The following is a 25,865-nucleotide window of genomic DNA, read 5'->3' as shown; positions in this document are numbered from 1 at the left end:
AGCCAGTCTCAAGACCTAAACCCAATGGAAAATCTTTGGAGGGAGCTGAACCTCCGTGTTTCTCAGCGACAGCCCAGAAACCTGTCTGATCTAGAGAAGATGCGTGGGAAGGAGAGGGCCAACATCCCTCCTGCGGTGTGTGCAAACCTAGTGAACAATTACAGGAAACATTTTACCTCTGTAATTGCAAACAAAGGCTCCTGTAGCAAATATTAACATTGGTTTTCTCAGGTGTTCAAATACTTATTTGCAGCTGTATCACACAAATAAATTGTTAAAAAAATCATACATTGTGATTTCTAGATTGTTCTGTTTAAATTATCTCTCTCACAGTGGACATGCACCGACAATGAAAATTTCAGACCCCTACATGATTTCTAAGTGGGAGAGCTTGCAATATAGTAGGGTTTTCAAATACTTATTGTCAAGTCTGCTCTAAATTGCTTTTTTAATGTGGCTTAAACCACAATCGTATTTAAGTGGGTTTTTTTGACATTCTGTAACTGGTGTAGTGTGCATTACCAAGTAATGGGCACGGTTAAGTGAAAACTTTTTTTTGTACTGTGGATAAATGAGATTTCTGCCACTTCACAGCTGTTGAAAGCGAATAAAAGGTTACATTTTTCTAACTTTTACATTTGAAATCAAATAATTAGTAAAGTAAATGAGTTACTTTTGTACATGTTTCTTTAGGCTTGGCCTGTTAGGGGTTGCACAGCATGTCATTTCTGATGAACACTGATATTTGTTTGGTACAATTTTTACACCAGATGCTCTTCCTGACACAACACCTCTGCATTTATCCAGGGAGAGAGCTGGAGCATATCCCAGCCAACTTAGGGCTAAAGCAGACTACACCCTGAACTGGTCACCTGGCAGTCCCAGATATCGACACCATCATTGAGCGGGAATCAGTCACACGCTGCCTGTACCAAGGAAAGGTGTGTATACAACTACACCATCAGTGATTTATATTGAATAAGTTACTTTTACACTCCAGTAATCAGTTAAGTAACTAAGCTACTTTTTCAATGTAAATGTGGAAACACTGGTGGAATGAATGGGAAATTTGTCTAACTTCCCCACCCAGTAACGTGTATTCGATCTGGTCACCTATGTCAAACAACTGTCTTTAACAAAGAAATAGTGATTTGGATGTCTTTCTGTGCTGTAATGTGTCCCTGTAAGCAAATTTCCCATTTCTTACCACAATATTTCACCAGAGACTTCCTAATCATTTTGTGTTACGGTGCGATGAAACCATGAGTGAGTTTTGGCCACAATTTCAACTAGTAGAACAAGAAACCCAAGATGATATTGCCACTACCCTGCTTTACTGTGGGATATGTTATTCTTTCTGTGATATGCAGTGTAGTTTTGTGCACACTATCACTTTTGTGTTGAAATTTTCTGTGCTGCTCCGAAGTAGTGAATGCATGGTTTATCGTGCAGGTTTACTATTTGACTGTGTATTTAAAATTCTCTCTTAGTGGCATGTTATTCGACTGGTTAGCACGTCCACCTTGCAATTCAGATATTGTGCATTCATATCCAGGCTCCAGAACATACAACACCCTGGATTGAAGTACTGCATTGTATCAGAAGGATAATGTTAACCTTTACAACAACTTTAAGCTGATTGTACAATCAACATTGTATGTCAACCAGAAACGACCTGAGGCATCGTTGAACAAAGTGCTTGAGGTCCCCGGAGCACGAGGGAGCACCCAAAAGTATTAGGCTTTTTTTTTTAAACAAATGAACATGAGAGGTGGGAGAGGGTGGGTGATGGGTGGTTAGTGCTAACCCTAACACAAAACACAAAAAGGTTTTATTTGTACACAAACATACCTGATGTGGAATTATTTACATTCTAAATAGGAGTACTGTACTTTTCCTGCTCAGACCTCAGCTGCAAGCTAGTCATAACTGTTGTCTTTCTGTACAGCTAAAAATACAAAGCAATGGGAGTTCAGAATCATTCTTAATATATAATCTTAAAGGGCATACATTCACATTAGATCATAACCTCCTGAACCATCCAGTGAAAGCATGGACTGCACAAGGCACTTAAAGCTGGGGATTCTGACTGTATAATTGTTGTTAGGGAGGACTCGTTTGTCCACATGACTAGATGTAAATTCCAGTATTGTCCTAATTTGGACAATATCTGTTCATGAACTAATTAATCCAGAGAACCATCTTAAATACTTGTGCTTATGTCATGAGTGTTTCTTGATTTCAGCACTTCCATCCATCATCCACCCACCTAACACCGCGTGTCTAATGTATGTATCTATCTCTGGATTTCACTGGCTTTCAAAAAAGCAGACATTGTAGTGAAGTTGTTGCTTTTTTTAATGAACACTATTTAGTTTTTCCACAACCAGGAAACTCAAAAATGGTTAAAACAGACAGAATACAAAATAATATAGATTAAATGTATGTCTTGAATTCAATAATGCATTTTAAAGACCATAGTCTATAAAAGAAAATACTATATTCGATCTCATTACCCCTCCCCTCACACAGTACTCAACCCCCACCTGTGCGCGACTAAAAACTGAGACGAGAACATGAACATCTCGCGAGGTCACACATAGCAGGAACCCACCCATCAGTGATGCGGACAGCAGTGTGTGTATATTACTGGCGAGGGAGGCGCTCGGAAGCTAGGAGCAATTGTGGCAAGGTCGACACCAGCATCCTGCTGTAAATTACAGGAAGACGGTATTTCGACGGACTCAAGTTTGGTGGGAGTGGGGAAGAAAAAAATTGCCTTTTGCTTTGCGGCTGAGGAAGAAAAAGTCAATAGGTAGCTTAAAGTATCCGACTTGTAGCCACGTTTGGAACTAACGGGGAATTTTTCGTTCTTAGAGCGATCCATACGGTGTTCTAAGCGCATTTTCTCCTCTGCCACAGTTCCTCTCGTCACGGACCTAGGACCTTACGTTTGTTCTCATATACGGTTCAACCGTTAAGTCTGTGTGTGGTGTGTTATGTCGGTGTCATCAACTCCAGATCCCGCTCTGGGAGAGACCGGCCCAGCGGAGAATGAATTTTTAGCTCCCGACGCAGGGCAAAAGCCGCCCGGTCCGACGCATAGTCAGAGTCGTTTCCAGGTGGACCTTGTGGCGGAGGCAGCTGCGGTAGTTTCCGAAAATGAGTCGCTGAGTTCCGAAGCTTCCGCCACTGTCCCATCCAGCGATCAGGCCAACCCTGGCGCTCCTCCGGAATACCCAGGGCCAAGCAGCGAAGAAGCTAAAGGACGATTTCGGGTGGTAAATTTTGCAGACCCAAGCGGAGCTGGGAGTCTGACATCTCCAGATACAGTGCCTTCCGACGGGATGCAGAACGGCGACACAGTGATGAGCGAGACTAGTTTACATTCATCCACTGGCGGCCAGCATCACTATCACTATGACACACACACCAACACCTATTACCTGAGGACTTTTGGGCACAACACCATCGATGCCGTGCCCAACATCGATTTTTACCGCCAGACAGCCGCACCGTTGGGGGAGAAGCTGATCAGACCCACCCTGTCGGAGTTGCACGACGAGTTGGACAAGGTAAGACAAAGAGCCCAGGGGGTTCCTTAGCATGCAACGTTAAACTTGTCGTACCGTCGAAGTTCATCTTCCCGGGCTGAAAGTCTGGAAAGTACAGTACTCCTATTTAGAACTGTATGCTCTTGATAACCAACATCTCAAGTTCACAATAAAGCAACACATTATATGCATCTCTCTCTCTCTCTCTCTCTCTCTCTCTCTCTCTCTCTCTCTCTCTCTCTGTCTCTCTCTCTCTCTCTCTCTCTCTCTCTCTCTCTCTCTCGCTCTCTCTCTCTCTCTCTCTATATATATATATATATATATCTACAGAAGTGGTAGAGTAACCAAGTATTGTACTCAAGAATACTGTTACTTTAGAATAATATGATTCCAGTAAGGGGGCACGGTAGAGTAGCTGTAAAGCCTTGGCCTCACAGTTCTAAGATTATTGAATCCTGGCCCCGCCTGTGTGGAGTTTTCATGTTCTTCCCGTGCCTGTGTGGGGTTTCTCCCACATCCCAAAAAAATGCAACATTAATTGGACACTCTAAATTGCCGCTAGGTGTAATTGTGAGTGCGGCTGCTTGTCTCGATGTGCCCTGCAATTCGTTGGCAACCAGTTGAGGGTGTACCTAGCCTCCTGCCCGTTGACATCTAGGATAGGCTCCAGCACTCCCTGCGACCCTTCTGATGATAAGTGGTTAAGAAAATGGATGAATGGAAGACTCCAGTAAAAACTTGTCACCCAACTTTTAATTCAAGCACAAACATAAAATAAAATATGTGGGAGTCAACAGGCATCTACCACCATTTCAATTTTTAACTGCCAAAAAAACTATACCTCCATTGGACCCTACAGAAACATTAGCTGTATTCATTTAAATGACTTCATGAAGAACCTGTTTGCTGACCATAGCTGATGTGTGTGTGCGTGTGTGTGTGCACGGGCATAGTTTACAATGAAGTACAGTTAGTATTGTCCTTTTTCAAAGGTGGGTAGAGTAGCCAAATATTATTTTATTATTATTAACTCAATTAAGAGAACTGTTCCTTAAAAATGCGCATGTGCTACCTTTGTCACATCCACTGCCAAAACAACAACAAAAACACTGACATACCACAAGGTCTTATCTCAAGTTAAAAGTTAGCTGAAATATCCAAGTTTGGGGAGTCACCATTTAAGTACTGCATAACAAGGTTGTTGCTTTTGGTTTGTAAACGCACTCGAGTCGCAGTTTGTTTTTTTGTTCTCCCTCTCCAAAATAAAGAGTTTGGATTTCCTCGCAAAGGGGATACGCATGGTCACGTGACTGCCTTTTGTTGTCTGATTGGTGAATTGGAAACAAATAACTGGGGTTTACATGATGAGGATTTTTGGAGCTAACCACCGAGTTCTAGAAAACGATTACCGGAAGTGAGGGTGGGTGTGCACACGCGCATGCCGCGACTGCCGAAAATAGGAGGCCGACTTGCTAGAACGCACCTTTATGTGCGTGTGCTCGATGTATTGGCCACACCTGAATCAAGCGACGAAGTGGATTACAGTCTTTTTTTGGGGGGGCACGCCGTCACACGATCACCCAAAAGTGCCTTGCTATCAACGGATTGAGCACCCCAGGTGTAACTGAATTTCTTAGACATGGCTCATGATCTTGATGACTTTCGACGTAAATGCGCTTGCAGTATGTGAAACTGCTTGGAACATGTGCTTTTGGCATCACTTCTGTACATGCTCAATACGGTTAACTTGCATTTCCTGTTTCCGGGTAACTACTGATTGTTTAGGAGCAGGGTTGTTTTGTTAACAACGTTTATGAAATAAACACGTAAATTAATGTCAAGACTACACAAAATAAGTGACGTCTTTCAATATCTATTTTTTTCTACTTGTAACAAATTTTACGCATGTGATTTTTTTCGTCCTCGACTGTTGCAGATTTGCGAGCGCAATGGTGCGCGGGCACGAACGGGCTCATCAAATGTGAGTGACTGATATACAGTATATACAGTCACATTTGAAAAAATGCATGGGTGTGGTCAGTCATGCTCGCAGATATAGTTACGGGTGTGGTCCCCCAGTCATGCCTGCAGATAAAGTTGCAGGTGTGATTAGGGATGGAATCTCAAGACTTTAAAATAACTTACTGGATTAATATAACATAACTGTAAATTAAAAATAAAATAAACAAATAACAAAAAGAGAAAAAAAATTCTTACTCAGAAATGTTAATTTTCCAATTTCAACTGATATTAGTAGAACATGATACAAAACGGTATGTAATTTTTTTTTTTATCCTTAATCTGACAAACTTTATCTGGGAAAAAAAGTTAAATGCACTGGCCTGTCAAGGAATAAACACGAACGGTCTATACCCACAATGTTTTGAAAATGCTGAAAGTTTAGTTCAACATAATCGGCGTTACCGGCAGCAAGCTAGCAATACATTGTAACAAACATTTGTGTCAGCAATCTTGATGTATTGCTATAATCTAGTGTAATTTACGGTGGTATCTATTGTCAATCCATTAATGAAATATAGCAGTATATGATATCTTCCTAAAGCATGTAGAGAGGAAAAATTTTCAATTTCAAGATAATGGGGACCACGGGAAAATGACAGTTCGCATTTACATATATGGACAGACAAGTCTGTTAGAAATTAGATCAAGTCAAAGTAAACCACAATCTCATACTTATTATAGTTAGATACTGAAACATTACCTGTGTTATATCCCTGAAATGTTTTCAGTGTGACTGAATTTCCTTTGAGATGGCTCATGATATTGATGACTTTCAAAGTAAAAATGCTCGCTGCACATGAAGAAGCTCTGAACATGAGCTTTTGGTAAAACTCAGGGCCCTGGATAGCCTTTTTTCATCATTAGCCATTTTTTTTTAGCCAAAATAAATTTTCATGAGCCACTTTTCTATAATCACAGCCAAAAAATAGCCTATAACATGCCGGTCAACTGCGGTCTACTAACATGACTAATACTCTTTCTTGTTCTTCAGGTTACATGCATACAAATAACTTTCAGACGTAAATGTGATACAAGGAATTATATATTTTTATTGGTAAATTAATCGAATAAACATTAAGAATGACAGAGCTGTGTCATAAAAATAAAAAAACAAGCTTCTCAATCCTCTTCTATACTCCTGATTGTAGAAAATAATGTTTGGTTTTCATGTGTGCTGAGAATGTCTATGTATTTCTACTCAGCAAATTTCACTCGTGTGATTTTTCGTGCTCAACTGTGCAGATTTGCGAGTGCAATGGCGCGCGGCCGCGATTGTGCCCATCAAATCACAATGACTGTGTGGTGTGTGTGTGTGTGTGTGTGTGTGTGTGTGTGTGTGTGGTGTGTATATATATATATATATATATATATATATATATATATATATATACACTTACCGGTTATCCTCACAAGGGTTCAGGCAAACAGACGAACTCGCAATCACATCTAGGGGCAATTTAGAGTGTTCAATTAATGTTGCATGTTTTTTGGCACGTGGGAGGAAACCGGAGTGCTCAGAGGAAACCCACGCAGGCATGGAGAGAACATGCACACTCCACAAGGCAGAAAAAATAGTAGGTTTGCTGATCAACAATTTGACTTTCATTGATCTGTAGCGCTTTCCTGTCGGAAGGAGCTGGAAGAGCTGGTGGCCAGGATGTGGAGGGTCCGAAAGGACTAGTTGACAACTTCTCTGGATCTAATTCGCGTTGCGTCCAAGTCTTCGATCGTGGGTAGCATGATGCCGACAATCCGTTCAGCGGTTTTAATTGTCCGTTGCAGTCTAAGTTTGTCCTTTTTTGTGGCGGCCCCAAAATCAGACTGTGATGGAGGTACATGAACAAAATAAGTATTTGAACACCCTGGTATATTGCAAGTTCTTCCACTTAGAAATCATGGAGAGGTCTTTCTACGAGATTTTCATCGTAGGTGCATGTCCGCTGTGAGAGATAATCTAAAAAGAAAAATCTAGCTGCAAATACTGTAAGTATTTGAACACCTGAGAAAACCAATGTTAATATTTGGTACAGTAGCCTTTGTTTGCAATTACAAAGATCAAATGTTTCCTGTAGTTGTTCACCAGGTTTGCACATACTGCAGGAGGGATTTTGGCCCACTCCTCCACACGGATCTTCTCTAGATCAAACAGGTTTCTGGCCTGTCACTGAGAAACACAGAGTTTCAGCTCCCTCCTAAGATTTCTATTGGGTTTACGTCTGGAGACTGTCTAGGCCACGTCAGAACCTTGATATGCTCCTTATAGAGCTATTCCTTGGTTTTCTGGTTGTGTGCTTTGGGTCATTGTCATGTCAAGACCCATCCACGATCCATCTTCAATGCTCTGACTGAGGGAAAGAAGTTGTTCCCCAAAATCTCACAATACGTGCCCGCTCATCCTCTCCGAAATACAATGCAGTCGTCCTGTCCCATTTGCTGAAAAACACCCCCAAAGCATGATGCTGCCACCCCCATGCTTCACAACAGGGATGGCATTCTTCGGATGGAACTCATCATTTGTCTTCCTCCAAATACGGTAAGTGGAATTATGACCAAAAAGTTCAATTTTGGTCACATCTGACCACAAAACTTTCTCCCATGAGTCCTCTGTATCATCCAAATGGTCATTGGCAAACTTAAGATGGGCCTTGACATGTGCTGGTTTAAGCAGGGGAAACTACAGTGCCATGCATGATTTCAAACCATGACGTCTTAGTGGATTACCAATTACCAACAGTCACCTTGGAAACGGTGGCCCTAGCTATTTTCAGGTCATTGACCAAGTCCTGTCGTGTAGTCCTGGTCTGATTCCTCACCTTTCTAAGGATCATTGAGACCCCACAAGGTGACATCTTGCATGGGGTTTACTCCAATTGAGATTGACCATCATGTTTTGCTTCTTCCATTTTCCAATGATCGCTCCAACAGAGGACTTATTCACCAAGCTGCTTGGCAATTTCTTTGTAGCCCTTTCCAGCTGTGTGGAGCTGTACAATTTTGTCTCTGGTGTCTTTGGACAGCTCTTTGGTCTTGGCCATGTTACAACTTTGAGTCTTACTGATTGTATGGGGTGGACAGGTGTCTTTATGCAGCTAACGACCTCACACAGGTGCATCTAATTCAGGATAATGCATGGAGTGTAGGTGGACTTTTAAAGGTGGACTAACAGGTCTTTGAGGGTCAGAATTCTTCTGACAGACAGGTGTTCAAATAGTTATTTGCAGCTGTATCACACAAATAAATCGTTAAAAAAATCATACATTGTGGTTTCTGGATTTTTATTTTTAAATTATCTCTCTCACAGTGGACATGCACCTACAATGAAAATGTCAGACCCCTCCACGAGTTCTAAGTGGGAGAACTTGCAATATAGGAGGGTGTTCAAATACTTATTTTCTTCACTGTACACAGTACTGATTGGATGACCGCTGTGTAGAACTGTCTCAGAAGCTCTTGTTACAGGCCGTGCTTCCTCAGAAGCTGCAAGAAGTACACCCTCTGCTGGGCTTTTTTGAGGATGGAGTTAATGTTCATCCCCCATTTCAGGTCCTTTGAGACTGTAATTCCCAAGAACTTGAAGGTTTTGACGATTGACACAAGACAGTTGGACAGCGTCAGGGGTAGCTGTGATGAAGGATGGCTCCTGAAGTCCACAATCATCTCCACATTCTTTAGTGTTCAACGCCAAGTTGTGTTGTGTATCTTCATCTATTTATGCCAGTGAGGCATACTGACAGACTTAACAAATTCATGTTCTTGTATTCGACGCCAAGAAGTACATACACCAAAAATGTATCTACTTGTTGAGACATTTTTGTTTGTTGGTGCTTTCCAATTTTAAAATGTTCGTTGGCTCCATAAAGATTGGAAATCACTGCTCTAGTTGGGTCATGTGGTGCCTCTACTAACAAAATTAATTTTTTCCGGAAGTCGTTTCATAACGTGATTTTTTTTTTTTCGTTAGTAGAAATGCTTTTTACATCCACATAGAGCTTGTGCACCTACGTCACCGAAATCACGTGACTGGCCATATTGCTGGTCAAACAGAAGTCAAAAGTCAATTGAGACGATACGAAAGTATGTCTTATAGCACGACATCCAGAGTTTTGTCTGATACCGTTAAACCTTTAGAAGGTGATAATAAACAAATGTACGCCGAAAAATTAGAGGCACTTGGCATATTTAATTACGAAGTAGATGTTTTTGCCGATAAGAAAGTTGACTGTTAGCCTGCTTCCGCTTGTATTGGACAACTGGATCTACTCATTTTTCTGGTGAGTAAGTGTCAAGAATTACACAGAAGAGTTTGAAAGCATTTAAAATTCTCGAGGCATACAAATACTTCGTTGCTGGATCTGTTCTCAATCAATCCCACATCGTGATGTACCACTCAGATTTTTTTCAATCCAAATACCAATATTTAAATAAATCACGCCTGGTTCCACACACACTAGCATTTATTAACTCTGACTGGAATATTTTTTTCCCTCCGTACACAAAAGCGTATTGCTCCCACACGCTCCGTAAACAGACAGACGGTTAATTCTTTTTTTTTCAATAAGCATTGTTCTCAAATGAGTCAATTTGGTGTTATAAATACTTTTTGATCATTTGAGATTGAAATGAATAATTCCCATCTGAAATGATCGCTACACGGGCGTGTGTATTTTGTTGGGCACCATCCATCACATTTAATTGCCGAAATACATTGATCTTTTCTGGTCTTTTTAGCTGGTATTCTATAGAATGATCTCTTTGAAGAAATCGTCTATTGTGACAACAAACAAAACAACAAGTCTCGGGCATTGTGAATATTCTGCTCCGATTCATTGTGTCCCATAATGTTGAGCAGGTCTGTTTGACCAGCAGTATGGCTCCGTGAAAACGTGCACGAGCTCTATAGCCTAATCTGTTCCAAGTCCCATCCCCCCATCCACTTAATTTGTCATATTTTTTTATTTACAATAAACAATGTATCTTTTTCATCTATATATGACAGTGGCATATAAAGGCATAATAAATGTTCTCCCTCATTGCAGCTTGAGGTTCATCAGCACTATCTATAGCCTCTTCATCATCACACATTTCGCTTCCGTATTAAAAGTTATTGAAGCGGTTTTATGGATGTTTACCACACCCTTTATGGAGTGCACCTCTGATTCATTCACACCATAATGGCGCCACAAAAGCGTAATTTATGCCATTTTTGATCATATCCAAAAGTTTTACTTTTACGCTGATCCTCTTCCTCTTCTTTTTTGACAATTTCGAGGAAGCTTTTGCATCAGTACAGCGCTTCGTGAACACGAGAGGTTGTCGCACACAGTCAACAGAGCAGAAAATGGTGGACAGGAAGGACAAGGAAGAGGAGGGAGAGAGAGTTGCTAGGTCGGGCTTCGATGATGTGTAGTCAATCAGCTCACGAGATAAATCCACACATGCTCTAATTGGTCGATGTCATGCTGGGGAACATCACTCAACTTGTATCAATGCATCTTCCCGTAATACAGTACGTAAAAAAAATTCAATGCAGTGAAGCCGCAATAGGTGAATCGCAAAGTACAGAGGAATTAATGTAATTGACTTGTGGATCTACTTTTTGTGACTTTTTGTTTTCAAATGTAACATACGTGCCTTGGCTCAATAAGGCGTAAAAAAGCTTATGGATCCGATTTCCCGACTGACCCTAAAAGTTCCTGCCGACCATAACATTTTTACACCACGTATTAATCATGTCAGGGACGTGGTTCGTCACTGTTTGACAGCAGCCTCGGCGGCATGGCCGTGTGCCACTTCCTTGTGTGCACTGCTGCACCTCTTTGCGTCCTGATTATGTTGTGAATTTAAGTCTTGTTTTTCATGGCACTTGTTGTGTTTATATGCATGTGTGTTCACGAGCGTCAGCTCGCATAACTGCCGCGTCCCATGTCATAGCGTTACTGAGCCATATGAAGTCGTGACGTTTTCATATTTGCCATGTACGATTTTTGACATTGTTTCAAAAATAAAATCCACGCTTACGTCTCGGCTTCCTGCATCTGGGTCCTACCCTCTGTCTCGTTCGTGCCAAAATTAAGTTTATTTATGATCCCTGCTCATATTCCAGTGTTTTGCAATGTGAGATGCCATCAAAAATTTAAATCTCGTTCTCCATGAGAGAGCGTGAATTAACGAGAACTGACAAGAAAATGGCTGGAGACGTAGCCACCGAAACTTTATAGCGTGATTCCACAGAATGGCAGCATGTTTACACACAACCATTAGTGCTACCACTAGCTTCCTAGGTTACATAATGTCTTTCATAAAGTCATCCTGCCTGTTTGCGAGGTGAATTAAAAGTAAGTGAACATACCTCAAGCAAGCCTTGAACGAAAGGCCTCTCCTGAGCACTGGTGACCACCAACACATTTTTCCCCATTTTGTCCTTACAATCAGGGATTACAATTTTCCGCGGATTCGCGGAATTCTGAGTTTTTTCAGCTGAAAATGTCATTGTTGTGAAACGTGTAGATTCGTTGAGAATTTTTTTTGTGTGGGGATACGGCTTGACGCGGGGCGAGGCGGTGATCAAGACCGGCCACCAGCATCTATCGGCAACGCTCGTCATGTAATTAGTCACAGCTGTGATAGCGGAAAACAGCATTGCTACCTGTTTATGGCATTGCTACCTGTTGGCATTAAATTTGGCATTTATAATAACGACAACGTTCCGATTTCCGGCAGAATTTCTTCGGTATTTTCACTCTGACATTTCTTAGAGAAGCATTCTGTTTACTACGGCATAGATATAGTTTATAGACATACGTACGCATATGTTATCAAGCATTCTGCATGTTTTCCAGTATGGCGAAAGTCTTGGAGCGAAAAGATGAAGATCGTGCCGGGGAAATTGATAAAAACCATGGGGTAAAAAACTGTTTCAGATGGGCATGGCTTGAAAAAAGTGTAACCGTGCAAGATAGGAACGAAAACGTATCAACATGTCTAACCGAACACCTACAAAAAGTGGACCTTCCCGGCAAAGTGCTGTGCGCTCTTGTGTTCCGATAGGAGCAAAAAAATATCCAGGATCATAACCAAACCAGGAAACACAAAGGCAAGTTGGACATACATTTCTCAAATATTATATAATTGACAACTGTTAATACGATTAGGCCTATCCGTAGCACTGGCCCTGTAGATCATGCATTTTATCGCTCACTTTTATATTTCATGATCTCTCTCTCTCTCTCTCTCTCTCTCTCTCTCATATATGTGTTTATATATATAAACAAATTACTTGTTCTTATTTCTGAAGTATAACACCCAAAAGGCAGACATTTTCTGTGTTTTTCCAAATTAGTGATTCTCATCCCTGTAGAATACAGTTTGCACGATCTGCTCTTGTTCCCATGGTAATCAGTGTAACAGGTCATTTTGAGTTGACAAGCTAGAGCACGGGTATAAAAAGTTATGCAGTTGTATCAGAATACTAAGTATTTACCCAGTATTCTAACCTACTGCAAATGTTTAAAAGCTAATTTGTCTTGTTGCGAGATCCAAGAATTACGTGTCCGTCTGAGTCCGTTCATTGGCCGTCAAAAGACACAAGAAGGCTAAAAAACAAATTTGCTTTTGTATTCTTGGCAGTCACTCACATTTGACAGTCAGAATCACGCTCATGCGCCATGGCACTCGAAAATCTGCACAGTCGAGCACGAAAAATCACGTGCATAAAATTTGTTACGAGTAGAAAAAAATAGATATTGAAAGGTGTCGCTTATTTCGTGTAGTCTTGACATTCATTTACGGGTTTATTTAAAAAAACGTTGATGACAAAACAACGCTGATCCTAAACAATCAGTATTCATCCGGGAACAGGAAATGCAAGGTAACCCTACTGAGCATGTACGGAAGTGATGCCAAAAGCACATGTTCAGAGCTGCTTCACGTACTGGAAGTGCATTTACATCGAAAGTCATCATCATGAGCCATGTCAAAGGAAATTCAGTTACACCAAGGGTGCTCAATGTGTCGATCGTGAGGCAGTTTTGGTTGACGGTGTTCCCAAAAAAAACCCCAAAGACTATCATCCAACTCGTCATTTGATTCAGGTGTGGCCAATACGTCGAGCGCGCACACACTAAGGTGCGTTCTCACAAGCCAGCTTCTTATTTACGGCAGTTGAAAATTCTGGGATATAACACAGGTAATGTTTCAGTATCTAAGTATGATAAGTATGGGATTGTGATTTACTAGTCTGTCCATATATCTAAGTGCGAATGGTCATTCCCCCCCCCCCCCCGTGGTACCGCGTTATCATGAAGTTGAAAACTTCTCCCCTCTCCATGCTGTAGGAAGATATATATAATCTACTGCTAGCTTTCATCAATGGATTGACAATAGATAGCACTGTAAATTACGCAAGATTATACATCATGATGAAATAAAATGACTTGATTATATGAATATTTACTTTTGAAATTGAATCTCTATTGACCTCTTTAAAAATGTCTGGTATAACAACTCGGTAAGTTATTTTAAAGTCTTGAGATTACATCCTTAATCACACCCGCTGTCACGACCCATCGGAACGAAGGTAGGACCCAAATGCAGGATTCGTCAGATGCAAGGTAGTTCGGGAAAAAATGTTTATTATTAAATGGTCGGGGATCGGGCAGGCAGTCAGGTGCAGCAGCGGTAGTTGGGACGTCGGGCGAAGAGAGCAGGTGAGCGGGCAGGCAGGAGTTGGTACACGGGAGATCGATCAAGGAAGGCAGGATCATGACACCCGCAACTTTATATCTGCGGGCGTGACTGACCACACCCGTACATTTTTCAACTGTTACTAGGGTGAAGTAAATGTCTTTTGCAGGGTCAATGATCGACTTAGAAAATTATGATAATAAAGCCTATCAAATGAAAAAAATATGATATATATAAAATAATAAAATGATCAGGATCGGTCGATATCGATAGCAATGATAAAATCGCTGTAAATTCTACAAATGGTAAGAGGTGGAGTCTAAGAATAGCACACACCCGAACACCTCACTTGGGATGCATTCAGGAGGCATCCTAAACAGAGGGGCTCCTCTCAATGCGGATGAGCACCGGGTCTAATCTAATACCCTCCCGGAGGTCCTCTCTGATTACTGAGCTTCTCACCTATCACACCATCTTGAAGGAAGAGCCTGGACACCCTGCAGAGGAAACTCATTTTGCCTCCTTGTATCTGGGATCTTGTTCTTTCGGTCATGACCCAGAGCTCCTGGCCATAGGTGAGAGTAGGAACGTAGATTGACTGGTAAATAGAGAACTTCGGCTTTCATCTTAGCTTCTTCGACACAACGGACCAATACAAACTCCACATTATTGTAGACACTGCCTGTCTTCGTGTCGATCTTCAGTTCAGTTGAGTTGGAGATCATGGCTTGATGAAGCCAACAAAACTGCATCATCTGCAAAAAGCAGTGATACAATACTGAGGCCACCACACCGGACCCCCTCTCCACCTCGGATGTGCCTAGTAATTCTGTCCTGAAAATTGATGAGCAGAATTGGCAGGCTTGGTGGTGTCCCACCCTTACCAGAAAGGAATGTAACACCGCTCGGGTTCTGATCAAGGGGACCGTTCCTCACGGTCACGCCCTTCCAGGTCTCACGGTCATTGCCCACATGACCATTGGAGAACCTATAAATTCCCGCCAACCCTAACATTTTTACACCATGTACTAAATATGTCAGGTGCTTGGTTCTCCATGGTCCCGTGCGGAGCGTGCTAGCACGCCCTGCGTGCCAAAGCTTGCGTGCTGCTGTGGAAGCACTGAGTTAAGTCGGGTGTTTTTGACAGCAACCGCCGCGGGCGGCAGCGTGGCCGTGTGCCACTTCCTCATGTGCACTGATTACTTTGTGGGTTCTAAATGACAGGTAGGATTGTATAGAGCTATTACAAAAAATAATAGTTGGGAGTGGGGGGGCTAATTTATCTCACAGTTTATAGCATATGTTACGTGTGAATTTAGAATAAATCCCCTTGGTCAAACCAGCAAAATATAACAAAGCACTTGTATTTCGTTTAAGAACATTTAACCACACACAATAGAAGACAAAAAAAAAAACAAAATAGAAGTACAAAAAGAATTACAAAAGTGGTTGTTTTTACTGACAGCAATCCTGTTTTTTACGATCATTGGGCTTTATTTTGTAAACTGAAATGTGACAGAATACACTCATTCCTGTGGCGACATCAATACGAGTGGATCACACCGACTCTATTATGAGGACAAATAGGGAAAATCATGTGCTGGTAGTCATGTACTTTTACTACACCTCGCAAGCAGGTAGCAAAACATACATAGCCTAGCTAGTTCGTGCTATCAATAATGGTTGTGCATAAACATACTGCCGTTCTGTCAAATTCTTCTCAAGTTCATTGTGGGTGAGGTAATTTTATTAATAAAGTAAGCTAGCACACATTATTTCTGTCATTTTTATGTTGGTTTGACTTGACTGATTAGAATACATGACCCGAACAAAGCAGTGATTTCCAATCTTTGTGGCTCCAAGGAACATATTGCATAATTGGAGCATCTCACACCAACATTCAAAAATGTCACAAAAAGTAGAGTTAATTGATGTATGTACTTACAGCCATCTAATAGAAGACTGAAGAAGAATATGTTCTATCTGTCACTATTCTTCACCCATCTGAATAGATGACCAAAGATGAATGTTTCTGTAAATATGTATTTTATTGGCAATTAAGTTGATGAGTATATACAGTAAATGAACAGGTCATTTAAATAGACTCATTGCTTCACCTTGTAATTGAATTGTTTTTTTAAATTTAGTGATCGGCCCCAAAAATCTTGATCGTGTAGAGTCTAATGATGATTGATAGATTTTAGGTGCTATCTTTGCTTTCTTTGCGTTTTGGGACCTCCTGTTATGGGTTTTCATTTGACATATTTACAGCAAACTGTCACGACCCATCGGAACGAAGGTGGGACCCAAATGCAGGATTCGGGAGATGCAAGGTAGTTCGGGGAAAAACGTTTATTATTAGAAGGTCAGGGATCGGGCAGGCAGTCAGATGCAGCAGCGGTAGTTGGGACGTCGGGCGTAGAGGGCAGGTCAGCAGGCAGGCAGGAGTCGGTACACGGGAGAATGAGCAAAGCAGGCAGGAGTATCAAGGGAGTCAGGCTTACGGGGTCGGTCGGAGAACAGGCGAAGGTCGGTACACACGGGTTGACGATCGGGGATACTAGAGTGCTGGAACGGGACATGAACCTCAACGATCTGGCCGAGAACCAGTCGTCATCGTGGTCCTATAAATACACGGGATAATCAGCACGCATGAGGCACAGGTGTGTGCCTTCCAATTAGCGCGGCCGCACGGGCACCCGCACAGCCCGGGCTGGAGCAGCAGGATCATGACACAAACTTAATTTCTGATTTTATTTATTCTACTTTATTCGTTTGCACAGATTACTTGGGTTGTTCCCAAAATCTGAAATTTTCAGGTCAATAGCACCTTTGGGGAGGCACGGTGGACGACTGGTTAGAGCGTCAGCCTCACAGTTCTGAGGACTGGGGTTCAAATCCTGGCCCCGCCTGTGTGGAGTTTGCATGATCTCCCCATGCCTGGGTTGTTTTTCTCCGGGGGCTCTGATTTCCTCCCACAAAAACATGCATGAAGACATTAAATTGCCCATAAGTGTGAATGTGGGTGCAAATGGTTGTTTATATGTGCCTTACGATCGGCTGACGACCAGTTCAGGGTGTACTCTGCCTCCTCCCCGAAGATAGCTGGTATAAACTCCAGCAATCCCGCGACGTTTCTGAGGATAAGCGTCTCAGAAAATGAATGAATGAATGGATTAAATTACAAATATTTATTTACAACTAGAGGAACCGTTGCTGTCAAAGATGGTGCTTGTTCGTTGCACATTTGTGTGTGAAAGAGGTCCCAAATAATCTAAAAAAAAAAAAATGTTGATGCATGACTAACTAGTTTTCATTACACAAAGTACACTTTAAGCTTTTTTGTAACACAGATCTTAAGAGAGACAAAAATAGTAGCTTTTTTTCCTTATATTAGTTCCATTCTAATGCAAGACATTTTGGTATCTGGTTAAAAGATTTAGGATTTAATATTTATAGCTCAGGAGAATTTTTTTACTTTCTATGTTGCATATGGTGCAGCAGTTTTTCAAAGCTCTTGAGCAGTCAAGGTGCGATGAGTAAAAACACGGCGGAAATTTAGAAGCAGTTAATAATCTGTGCTATATTTGGCCCATTAAATAGTTTGTGATGAAAGGCTATGGTTATTTTTTCTCAAGGCTATACTGTAGAAATACAGCTCTCTTTGTTTTCTCAGAATTATTTTCATTCTAAAAGCTTGTGCATCGTACTGTATTGTCATCATCTTGGTTTCATGTATTTTCATCAAATCAAATTACAGGCACAGCAAATATGTGGGATAAACTGAAAAATAACTTAATTGGCAGCTGTTTTGGCTCTCAAACATGCCAGTGTAGAAGTTAGTGACCTTGGTGTGTCTCTTGTATTGCCTTAGATTGACATATCCTCGTGTCTGTGTGGCTCAAAATCTGGAATGGAAATTCCACTATACATTGATGGCTGCTCATAGTAATCAATAAGTCACTACTGTTTTGAGTGAGTAGAGGTTGAGTGGCTGATTGTCATCAAAGGGGAATCACAATGTATTAATTTAGTAAAGTGATGGTTAACCTTGTTAGAGGTATGGAACTCTGCTAGTTTCATCTAGAGCAGCACTCACTGGAAGCATGTAAATAGTATTTAAAGTGCATGTTTTGTGTCAATTATTTCGTGAGTCTTTTTTTTTTTTCATTTTATTATTTGCAAGTTATGCAATTCTGTTTGCTGTTGTGTAATTTTAGTTTCAATATGACACCGTGTGTGTGTACAACATCGTCAGTAATGACCTGGCTACATGCACATGCAGCATGTGGGGCAATGTAAGCCTCTTCTGCTTACAGATGTGAAATGCTGTTGTTCCTTACAGCCTCGTATCATTATAAAGCATATCATATGGTAGCTTACATACATCCTCAAACACTTGCTGGAATGCATGCTAATAATGCAACACTGTTTAACTGTTGGAACTGTTGGAACTCAGTGTGCACACAAGGTGTAAGGCACCATGTCAACGATGAAAATTTCAGACTTTACGATCGTGAAAATATGGTAAGTAAAGGAAAAAAAAAAAACCTTGAGATACCAAAATCTACGATTACGCAGTACCAGAACAGTGAACCGCGAATGGGGGCGCAATGTACGCACTTGTGTACTTAATTGCTCAAAAAATATATTTACAATAGATAATATATAGTATATCCATCTACAGCAGGGGTCAGGAAACTTTTTGCCTGACAGAGCCATAAACGGTACATATTCTTAAATGTAATTCCAAAAGAGCCATACAATATTTTAAAAACTAAATACAAGTGTATTTGTGCATTTTCTGTATGACCAAGATTTTAAGAGTACAATAAGTCTCTAAATTCATTTAAATACCTTATGCTGTTGCTAACCAATGATGACAAAAGTACTTACCATTAATGCAACTTTTTTGCTGATGGCTTTGTCGTCTGTTTTATATATCATTAAATTAAACTCCAACAAGTCTTTGAGACTTCTATCCGTTATTCATGAACGTAGGTTGGTCTTAAAGTTTTTTTTAAATGTGAGAAAGACTTTTCATATGCATAAGTAGAACCAACTGTCAACACACCAATCCTCACACGCCGCAGTGTGTGGTATGTGATCGGAAGTGCGTTCCAAGTTTTCACAATCTGCTGGTGTGCAGGTTTAATTTTTTTCATTTCTCCCCACTTGTGTGTGCTCGCCAACAGTACTTGCCGACAGAGGCGTGTCTTTATGGAAAAAAAATTCTAGTGGTAGGCTGCGCATAAGCACGCTGTCATTATAAACCACATTGATAGCCTGCGTAAGGACTGTAACATTTGTAATTATGAGTGTACCACAAGAGCGGAGGGGGGCGGTGCAAGGTAAACTAGGAAGAAGAGTGTGTGGCCGTGCAGTAGGTCGTTGTTAGAGAATGTTATGTGTGCTGCCAAAATGTTCAAAGAAAAAAACAGAGACATCAGGCTGACACTTTTTTTTTTTTTTTTTTTTTTTTTGTGGGCACGCCGTCATGGGATCGACCAAAACTGCCTAAGTCACATCAAGCACCCCTGCTGTATAGACCTCATGCGCATGACATCACCATTTTCACGGCGCCATTTTGCCGGTCAAACAGCTGCTCAACATTGTGGGAGACATTGAACCGGAGCAGAATATTCACAATGATATACACTGTGTGTGTGTATGTGTGTATGCTAATAATTCATGAACATACTTCGCAATTTGAGACGCCTTCATGAATTTTGATCTCGTTATGCACAAGAGAGTGTGAATAAACAAAAACTGACGAGAAAATGGCGGCACCATGTGCTGGAGACTGAGTAAAAATATTTAGCACTGACTGCTGGAGAAATATTCCTTGTGTGTTTTTACACACTTGGCCATTAAAGCTGATTTTAATTCTGTACATTTGTACAGATATTTTCTCTCAGCTGTCAAATGTTTGTCAGCTCCTCTGTCCCTCACCATGCGTTTCGCTTCTCACTCACCCTTCTATTTGCATACTTGACCAACGCCAAAGGTAAATGAACATAATTTTCATTATTCTTTACATTATGTGCTTTAATTTTTTTTTTTTTTTATACGAAAACGTCACATTCAAAAACAACTTCCACAACGAAACGCAAGTGGAGGTACCATTGTGTTCCACAGAAGGGATGGGCAGCATCTCGACTCACTGTTCTTTTATAGACTAGGTAGATGTTAGTGTAATCATTTAATTAAAAACACTGTGGGGACACAGTCGCACAGAAGAGCGTAGCATATCTGTTACCAAAAACTGCATTTACACATTAAGACGTTTATATTCTCGCACAGTAAAAATTGTTGGGCTTTTCCCTGTTCATAAATTTAGGATTACATTGAAAATTGAAAATCTGTGACTGCCCAGACTACATGAGCCATACATCCATTTTCTGTACCACTTAGCTTGACTAGGGTAGTGGGCATGCTGGTACCTTTCCCAGCTGACTCTGGGCGAAAGGCCAGGTAAACCCTAAAGTGATCGCCAGCCAATTGCAGCAGACTGGATTATTATATATGAAAAGCCTTTTGTTTTTCAAACAAACCCTTCTCACAGGTATGCATTTCATGTTAATTTGATTAAAAATGAAAATGTAAATTTAATTTAATTTGAATAAATTTAGTGTTGGGAAAGCCTCTGACTCACAGTTTGGCTCATCTGCTATCTCTAACTAGTGGAATTTTGTCTTTTTAAATAAGTGACATAACCTTGACCTTGAAAAACATTTTCCCTGGCCTGCAGCACTTATTCTTGCAGTCCCTTATGAAAGATTGACTGTTGGCTTTCAACTCTGTTACACTCCATTGCACATTCAATATTTTCACTCGGACAGATGAATATCCACCCTGACACACAAACAACCACCACCCACCTTCAACCCCTGACCTTCAACTCCAACAGAGAAGCACCAGACAATATGCAATGCCTGCTATAAAAGCTGAAGAGTGTGGGTGAGGGTGGCTGGGGTTTTGGGGCTAAAACAAGAAACTTAAGGTTACCGTAATTTCTCATATATAATGCGCACCCCCAAAATTGCCCTAAAAAAATAATCAGGAAAACCCTAGTACCAATGTACAATATGCACCACCAATTTTGCTGCTCTGTATATTCTCAAAATATTGGGAATTATCTGTATTTCTATTTTGGTGCATCACTGTGGAACACATTAATGACTTGGTGACTTCCGCTGCCTCTTGCATTGCATCATGAGCATCCCATTTTGCTCCCACTCCACATCATCCTCTGCGCCATCCATGGGGTTTGTGAGGAAACTTTTTTTTAATCCCAAGTGTTTGGGTTGCGCAGCGCAGCCTCTCGCCCTCCATTTGGCTCCGATCTGTCGCAGCTTTCACGATGGCGTCACGTTGCTATCAAAACAGCGTGAGCTCAAACTACATAGAAACGAGCATAATTAGCACCAAAAAAGCGAGTATTTCAATTGTGTGTGCCCTCCCATTTCTTTTTTTTCCCATGTGCCTATGACACTTGTATTACGTAGTCTGAGCTCACGTTTTTTTGATACCTACAAGCAGTCATTGACCTATCATTGTTTTGGACTGCCGCGCACCTTCCGGGTTTGTAGCATCATCGGCCCGAGTGATGACACATTTCTTTTAAAAGCAGCTGCACAACTAGCCGTTGTAGTTCTTAGTTTAGTTAAAACGAACTCACAGGCCGTCGTTTTTTATCTTTGGTGCAGTCGCAACAAACATTCTTTTTGTACATTTTTTACCACTCTATGTACCTGTATACGACTATACAATGTGATTATGTGAGTATTTTTTTTTTATTTTTCATCCATACCTTAATATAATGCGCTCTATTAACTTTTTGAAAATATTTTGGAAAAAATTTGCGCATCATTTTCGAGAAATTAGGGTAATTCACCTGCATGCTTCTACCTCTGCTCTTCTAGGTCACTATGTTCCTGCCTCTTCTGGAAAAAAAGTGTTCACAACTGCCATTTCCATCCTTTTTGCAAAGTCCACCACAATCTGTCCCTCAAAGTTTCTTTCCTTGATGCCGTACGTTCCCATCACTTCCTCATCGCCCCTATTTCCCGCTAATCACATTATACACCTCATGTACCCACGTCACCAAAATCACGTGACTGGCCATATTGCCGGTGTAGCAAAGCATTCTTCAATGCTAAGTCGATTGGAGACGACACGAAAATATGTCTTATAGCACGACGCCCAGAGTTTTGTCTGATACCGCTAAACATTTAGAAGGTGATAATAAACGAAGGTACGTGGAAAAATTAGAGACACTAGGCATAGAGGACTCATATTTAATGCCGAAGTATATGTTTTCGCCAATAAGAAAGTGGACTTTCTACCCGCTTCCGCTTGTCTTTGACAACTGGATCTACACATGTATATGGTGAGTAAGTCATCAAGATTTACACAGAATTTACGCATTCATTAACTATGATGGGGGGGGGAGACAGCGAGTCGGCTCTTCGTACACAGAAGTGTGTTGCAGCCACACGTGAAACTTCGGTCGACCTCTCCGTGACAGACATATTTTTTTAAATACGCATTGTTCTCAAATGAGTCCAATGCATATTTAAAAAAAGAAAATAAACAGCTGGGATAGGCTTCAGCCCTCGTACACGGAAACGTATTGTGGCTCTCCACGACAGACGGTTCATTTTCTTTTTTTAAAAGCGCATTGGACTCATATGAGAACAATGAATACAGTGAAGAAAATAAGTATTTGAATACTCTGTTATATTGTGAGTTCTCCCACTTAGAAATCATGGAGGGGTCTGAAATTGTCATCGTAGGTGCATGTCCACTTTGAGAGAGATAATCGAAAAAGACAATCCAGAAATCACAATGTGTAATTTTTTCAATTATTTATTTGTGTGATACAGCTGCAAATAAGTATTTGAACACCTGTCCGTCAGCTAGAATTGTGACCCTCAAAAACCTATTAGTCTGCCTTTAAAAGTCCACCTCCACTCCATGTATTATCCTGAATAAAATGCACCTGTGTGAGGTCGTTAGCTCGATAAACACACCTGTCCACCCCATACAATCAGTAAGACTCAAACTTGTAACTTGTAAATTTGCCAATGGCCATTTGGATGATACAGAGGAGTCATAGGAGAAAGTTTTGGAGTCAGATGAGACCAAAATGGAACTTTTTGGTCATAATTCCACTAACCGTGTTTGGAGGAAGACGAATGATGAGTTCCATCCCAAGAACACCATCCCTACTGTGAAGCATGGGGGTGGTACCATCATGCTTTGGGGTTTTTTTCTGCACATGGGACAGGACGACTGCATTGTGTTAAGGAGAGGATGACCGCAGCCATATATTGTAAGATTTTGGAGAATAACCTTTTTCCCTCAGTCAGAGCATTGAAGATGGGTTGTGGCTGTATCTTTCAACATGACAATGACCCGAAGCACTCAGCCAGGAAAACCAAGGAGTGGCTCCAAAAGAAGCATAACAAGGATCTGGCATTTCTAGCCAGTCTCCAGACCTAAACCCAATAAAAAAATCTTTGGAGGGTGCTGAAACTCCGTGTTTCTCAGTGACAGCCCAGAAACCTGTCTGATCTAGAGAGGATCTGTGTGGATGAGTGGGCCAAAATCCCCCCTGCAGTGTGTGCAAACCTGGTGAACAACTACAGGAAACGTTTGACCTCTGTAATTGCAAACAAAGGCTACTGTACCAAATATTAAAATTAGTTTTCTCAGGTCTTCAAATATTTATTTGCAGCTGTGTCACATAAATAAATCGTTAAAAGAATCATACATTGTGATTTCTGGATTTATCTTTTTAGATTATCTCTCTCACAATGGACATGCCCCTATGATGAAAATTTCCCCTCCATGATTTCTAAAGGGGAGAACTTGCAATATAGCAGGGTGTTCAAATTATTTTCTTCACTGTAAACACACCTCATGGTTTTTCACTTTTCTGGTTCTGGTCCCAATTCATTGTATTTAAAAAAAAAAAAGACATCTGTCGGGGAAAGATTTACCGAAGTTTAACGTCTGGTCGGAATGCGCGTACATTGGAGATGACTGTGTGTGTAAACAAGCACACCAGGAAAGCAGACAGGAGTGAGATTCATGTTAGTGGCATGTGCGATTCAATTTTTTTTTTTTTTGTCTGTCTAAGCAAAAATGGAAAGAATGAAACCAAACACAATGCACTTTTAACAAATAACTATGACAGATCAAAAGAAGAGCATGGGGGTGACATTGGCATCAGAAAACAGTTGGCTGTTCACATATAGCTTACTCGCAACTAGGCATGCGTGTTTTCCTTCCTCACAGTAATTATTTATCATCGGGTACAAGATTTGATGCCTTTCATTGTTTTGGTTTGGGGAGTTGGTCGTTCATTCCAAATGAAGTCCTTTTGAGTACACAAATGTTTCATTTCACAGGCAGTGTTTTTTCCTGAAAGTGTTCAAACTTTTCCATGCAGGGCCATGGTAAGTTTCCTGGAGGAGGGCTTCCAAATCGGTGAACACGGAGAAATCTGAATTGTCTTGGAAAATAAGATTGTCGCACATGCTTCGTGATTGAATGTCCACTGTAGTTTCTTTCATGATTATATATTCCAGTCACAGATTGTAGTTCCTCTGACATTGACACCATGTTTGAGAAAAGCACAGTATTATCTAATATTATCTCTTTCACATGTTGTTGTGAAATTTCCAAGTTTTTTTTCTGGGAACACCAAGATGCTAGTAGATTTATCCATCCATTTTCTACCGCTTATCCGAAGTCCGATCACTAGGGCAGTAGCTTGAGCAGGACTGCTCAGACTTCCCACTCCCCAGCAACTTCATCAAGCTCTTCCGGGGGGCATCCTAAAGAGTTCCCAGGCTAGCCGAGAGATGTACTCTCTCCAGCGTGTCGTGGGCTGTCCCCGGGTTCTCCTCACAGTCGGATGACTGAGCTTCTCACCCTATCTCTAAGGGAGAGCTGGGACATCCTGCGGAGAAACAAATTTCAGCTGCTTGTATTTGGAATCTTGTTCTTTTGGTCATGACTCACAGCTTGTGACAATAGGTCATAGCTTGTTCAGTAAATAGAGAGCTTCACCTTTTGACTTAGTGCTTGACCACAATGGGCCAATACAAATTCCGCATCACTGCAAAGGCTGCACCGTTCCGCCTGTCGATCTCCCGTTCCATTCTATCCCTCACTCGTGAACAAGACGCCAAGATACTGGAACTCCTCCACTTCAGAGGATCTCATCCCCAACCTGACACTCAACACCACCCTTTTCCGACTGAGGACCATGGTCTCGATTTGAAGGTGGAGATTCTCATCGCAGACCCTTCACACTCTGCTGCTAACCGCTCCAGAGAGAGATGCAGATCACAGCTCGATGAAGCCAACAGAACCACATGATTTCCAAAAAGCATAGATGCAATACTGAGGCCACCAAACTTACCCTTGGGAACTCCAGAGTGGAAGAGAGTTTTAACCCCTCTCAAGAGGACTGGTACCAGAGCTCAAGCCGTGTGTGGAGGCGAACTATATACTTGATCTAGTCGGAATTTCTCAACCTCACACATAAGCTCAGGCTCCTTCCCTGCCAGAGAGGGGACATTCCATGTTCCT

General features: G+C 41.2%; 1 protein-coding gene across 6 annotated transcripts in view; it reads left to right on the top strand.

Annotated features, from left to right (window-relative positions):
• Positions 1–817: 817 nt before the first annotated feature.
• Positions 818–25,865, top strand: part of slc12a2 (solute carrier family 12 member 2) — a 149,350-nt gene continuing 124,302 nt past the window's right edge. For 2 of the 6 annotated variants that reach the window (XM_061847501.1, XM_061847500.1), the window contains exon 1: positions 2,525–3,575. In XM_061847501.1, the coding sequence (XP_061703485.1) occupies positions 3,000–3,575 (576 nt within the window). In that variant the 5' untranslated portion in view covers positions 2,525–2,999. Of the gene's footprint in view, positions 942–2,524; positions 3,576–22,518; positions 22,651–25,865 lie in introns of those variants that run through there. The other 4 variants (XM_061847504.1, XM_061847499.1, XM_061847497.1 and 1 more) reach the window with 4 other exon arrangements.

The sequence above is a fragment of the Syngnathoides biaculeatus genome, chromosome 17 (genome assembly GCF_019802595.1).
Source record: "Syngnathoides biaculeatus isolate LvHL_M chromosome 17, ASM1980259v1, whole genome shotgun sequence".
Classification (NCBI taxonomy): domain Eukaryota; kingdom Metazoa; phylum Chordata; class Actinopteri; order Syngnathiformes; family Syngnathidae; genus Syngnathoides; species Syngnathoides biaculeatus.
This window is presented reverse-complemented; position numbering and strand designations above follow the sequence as displayed.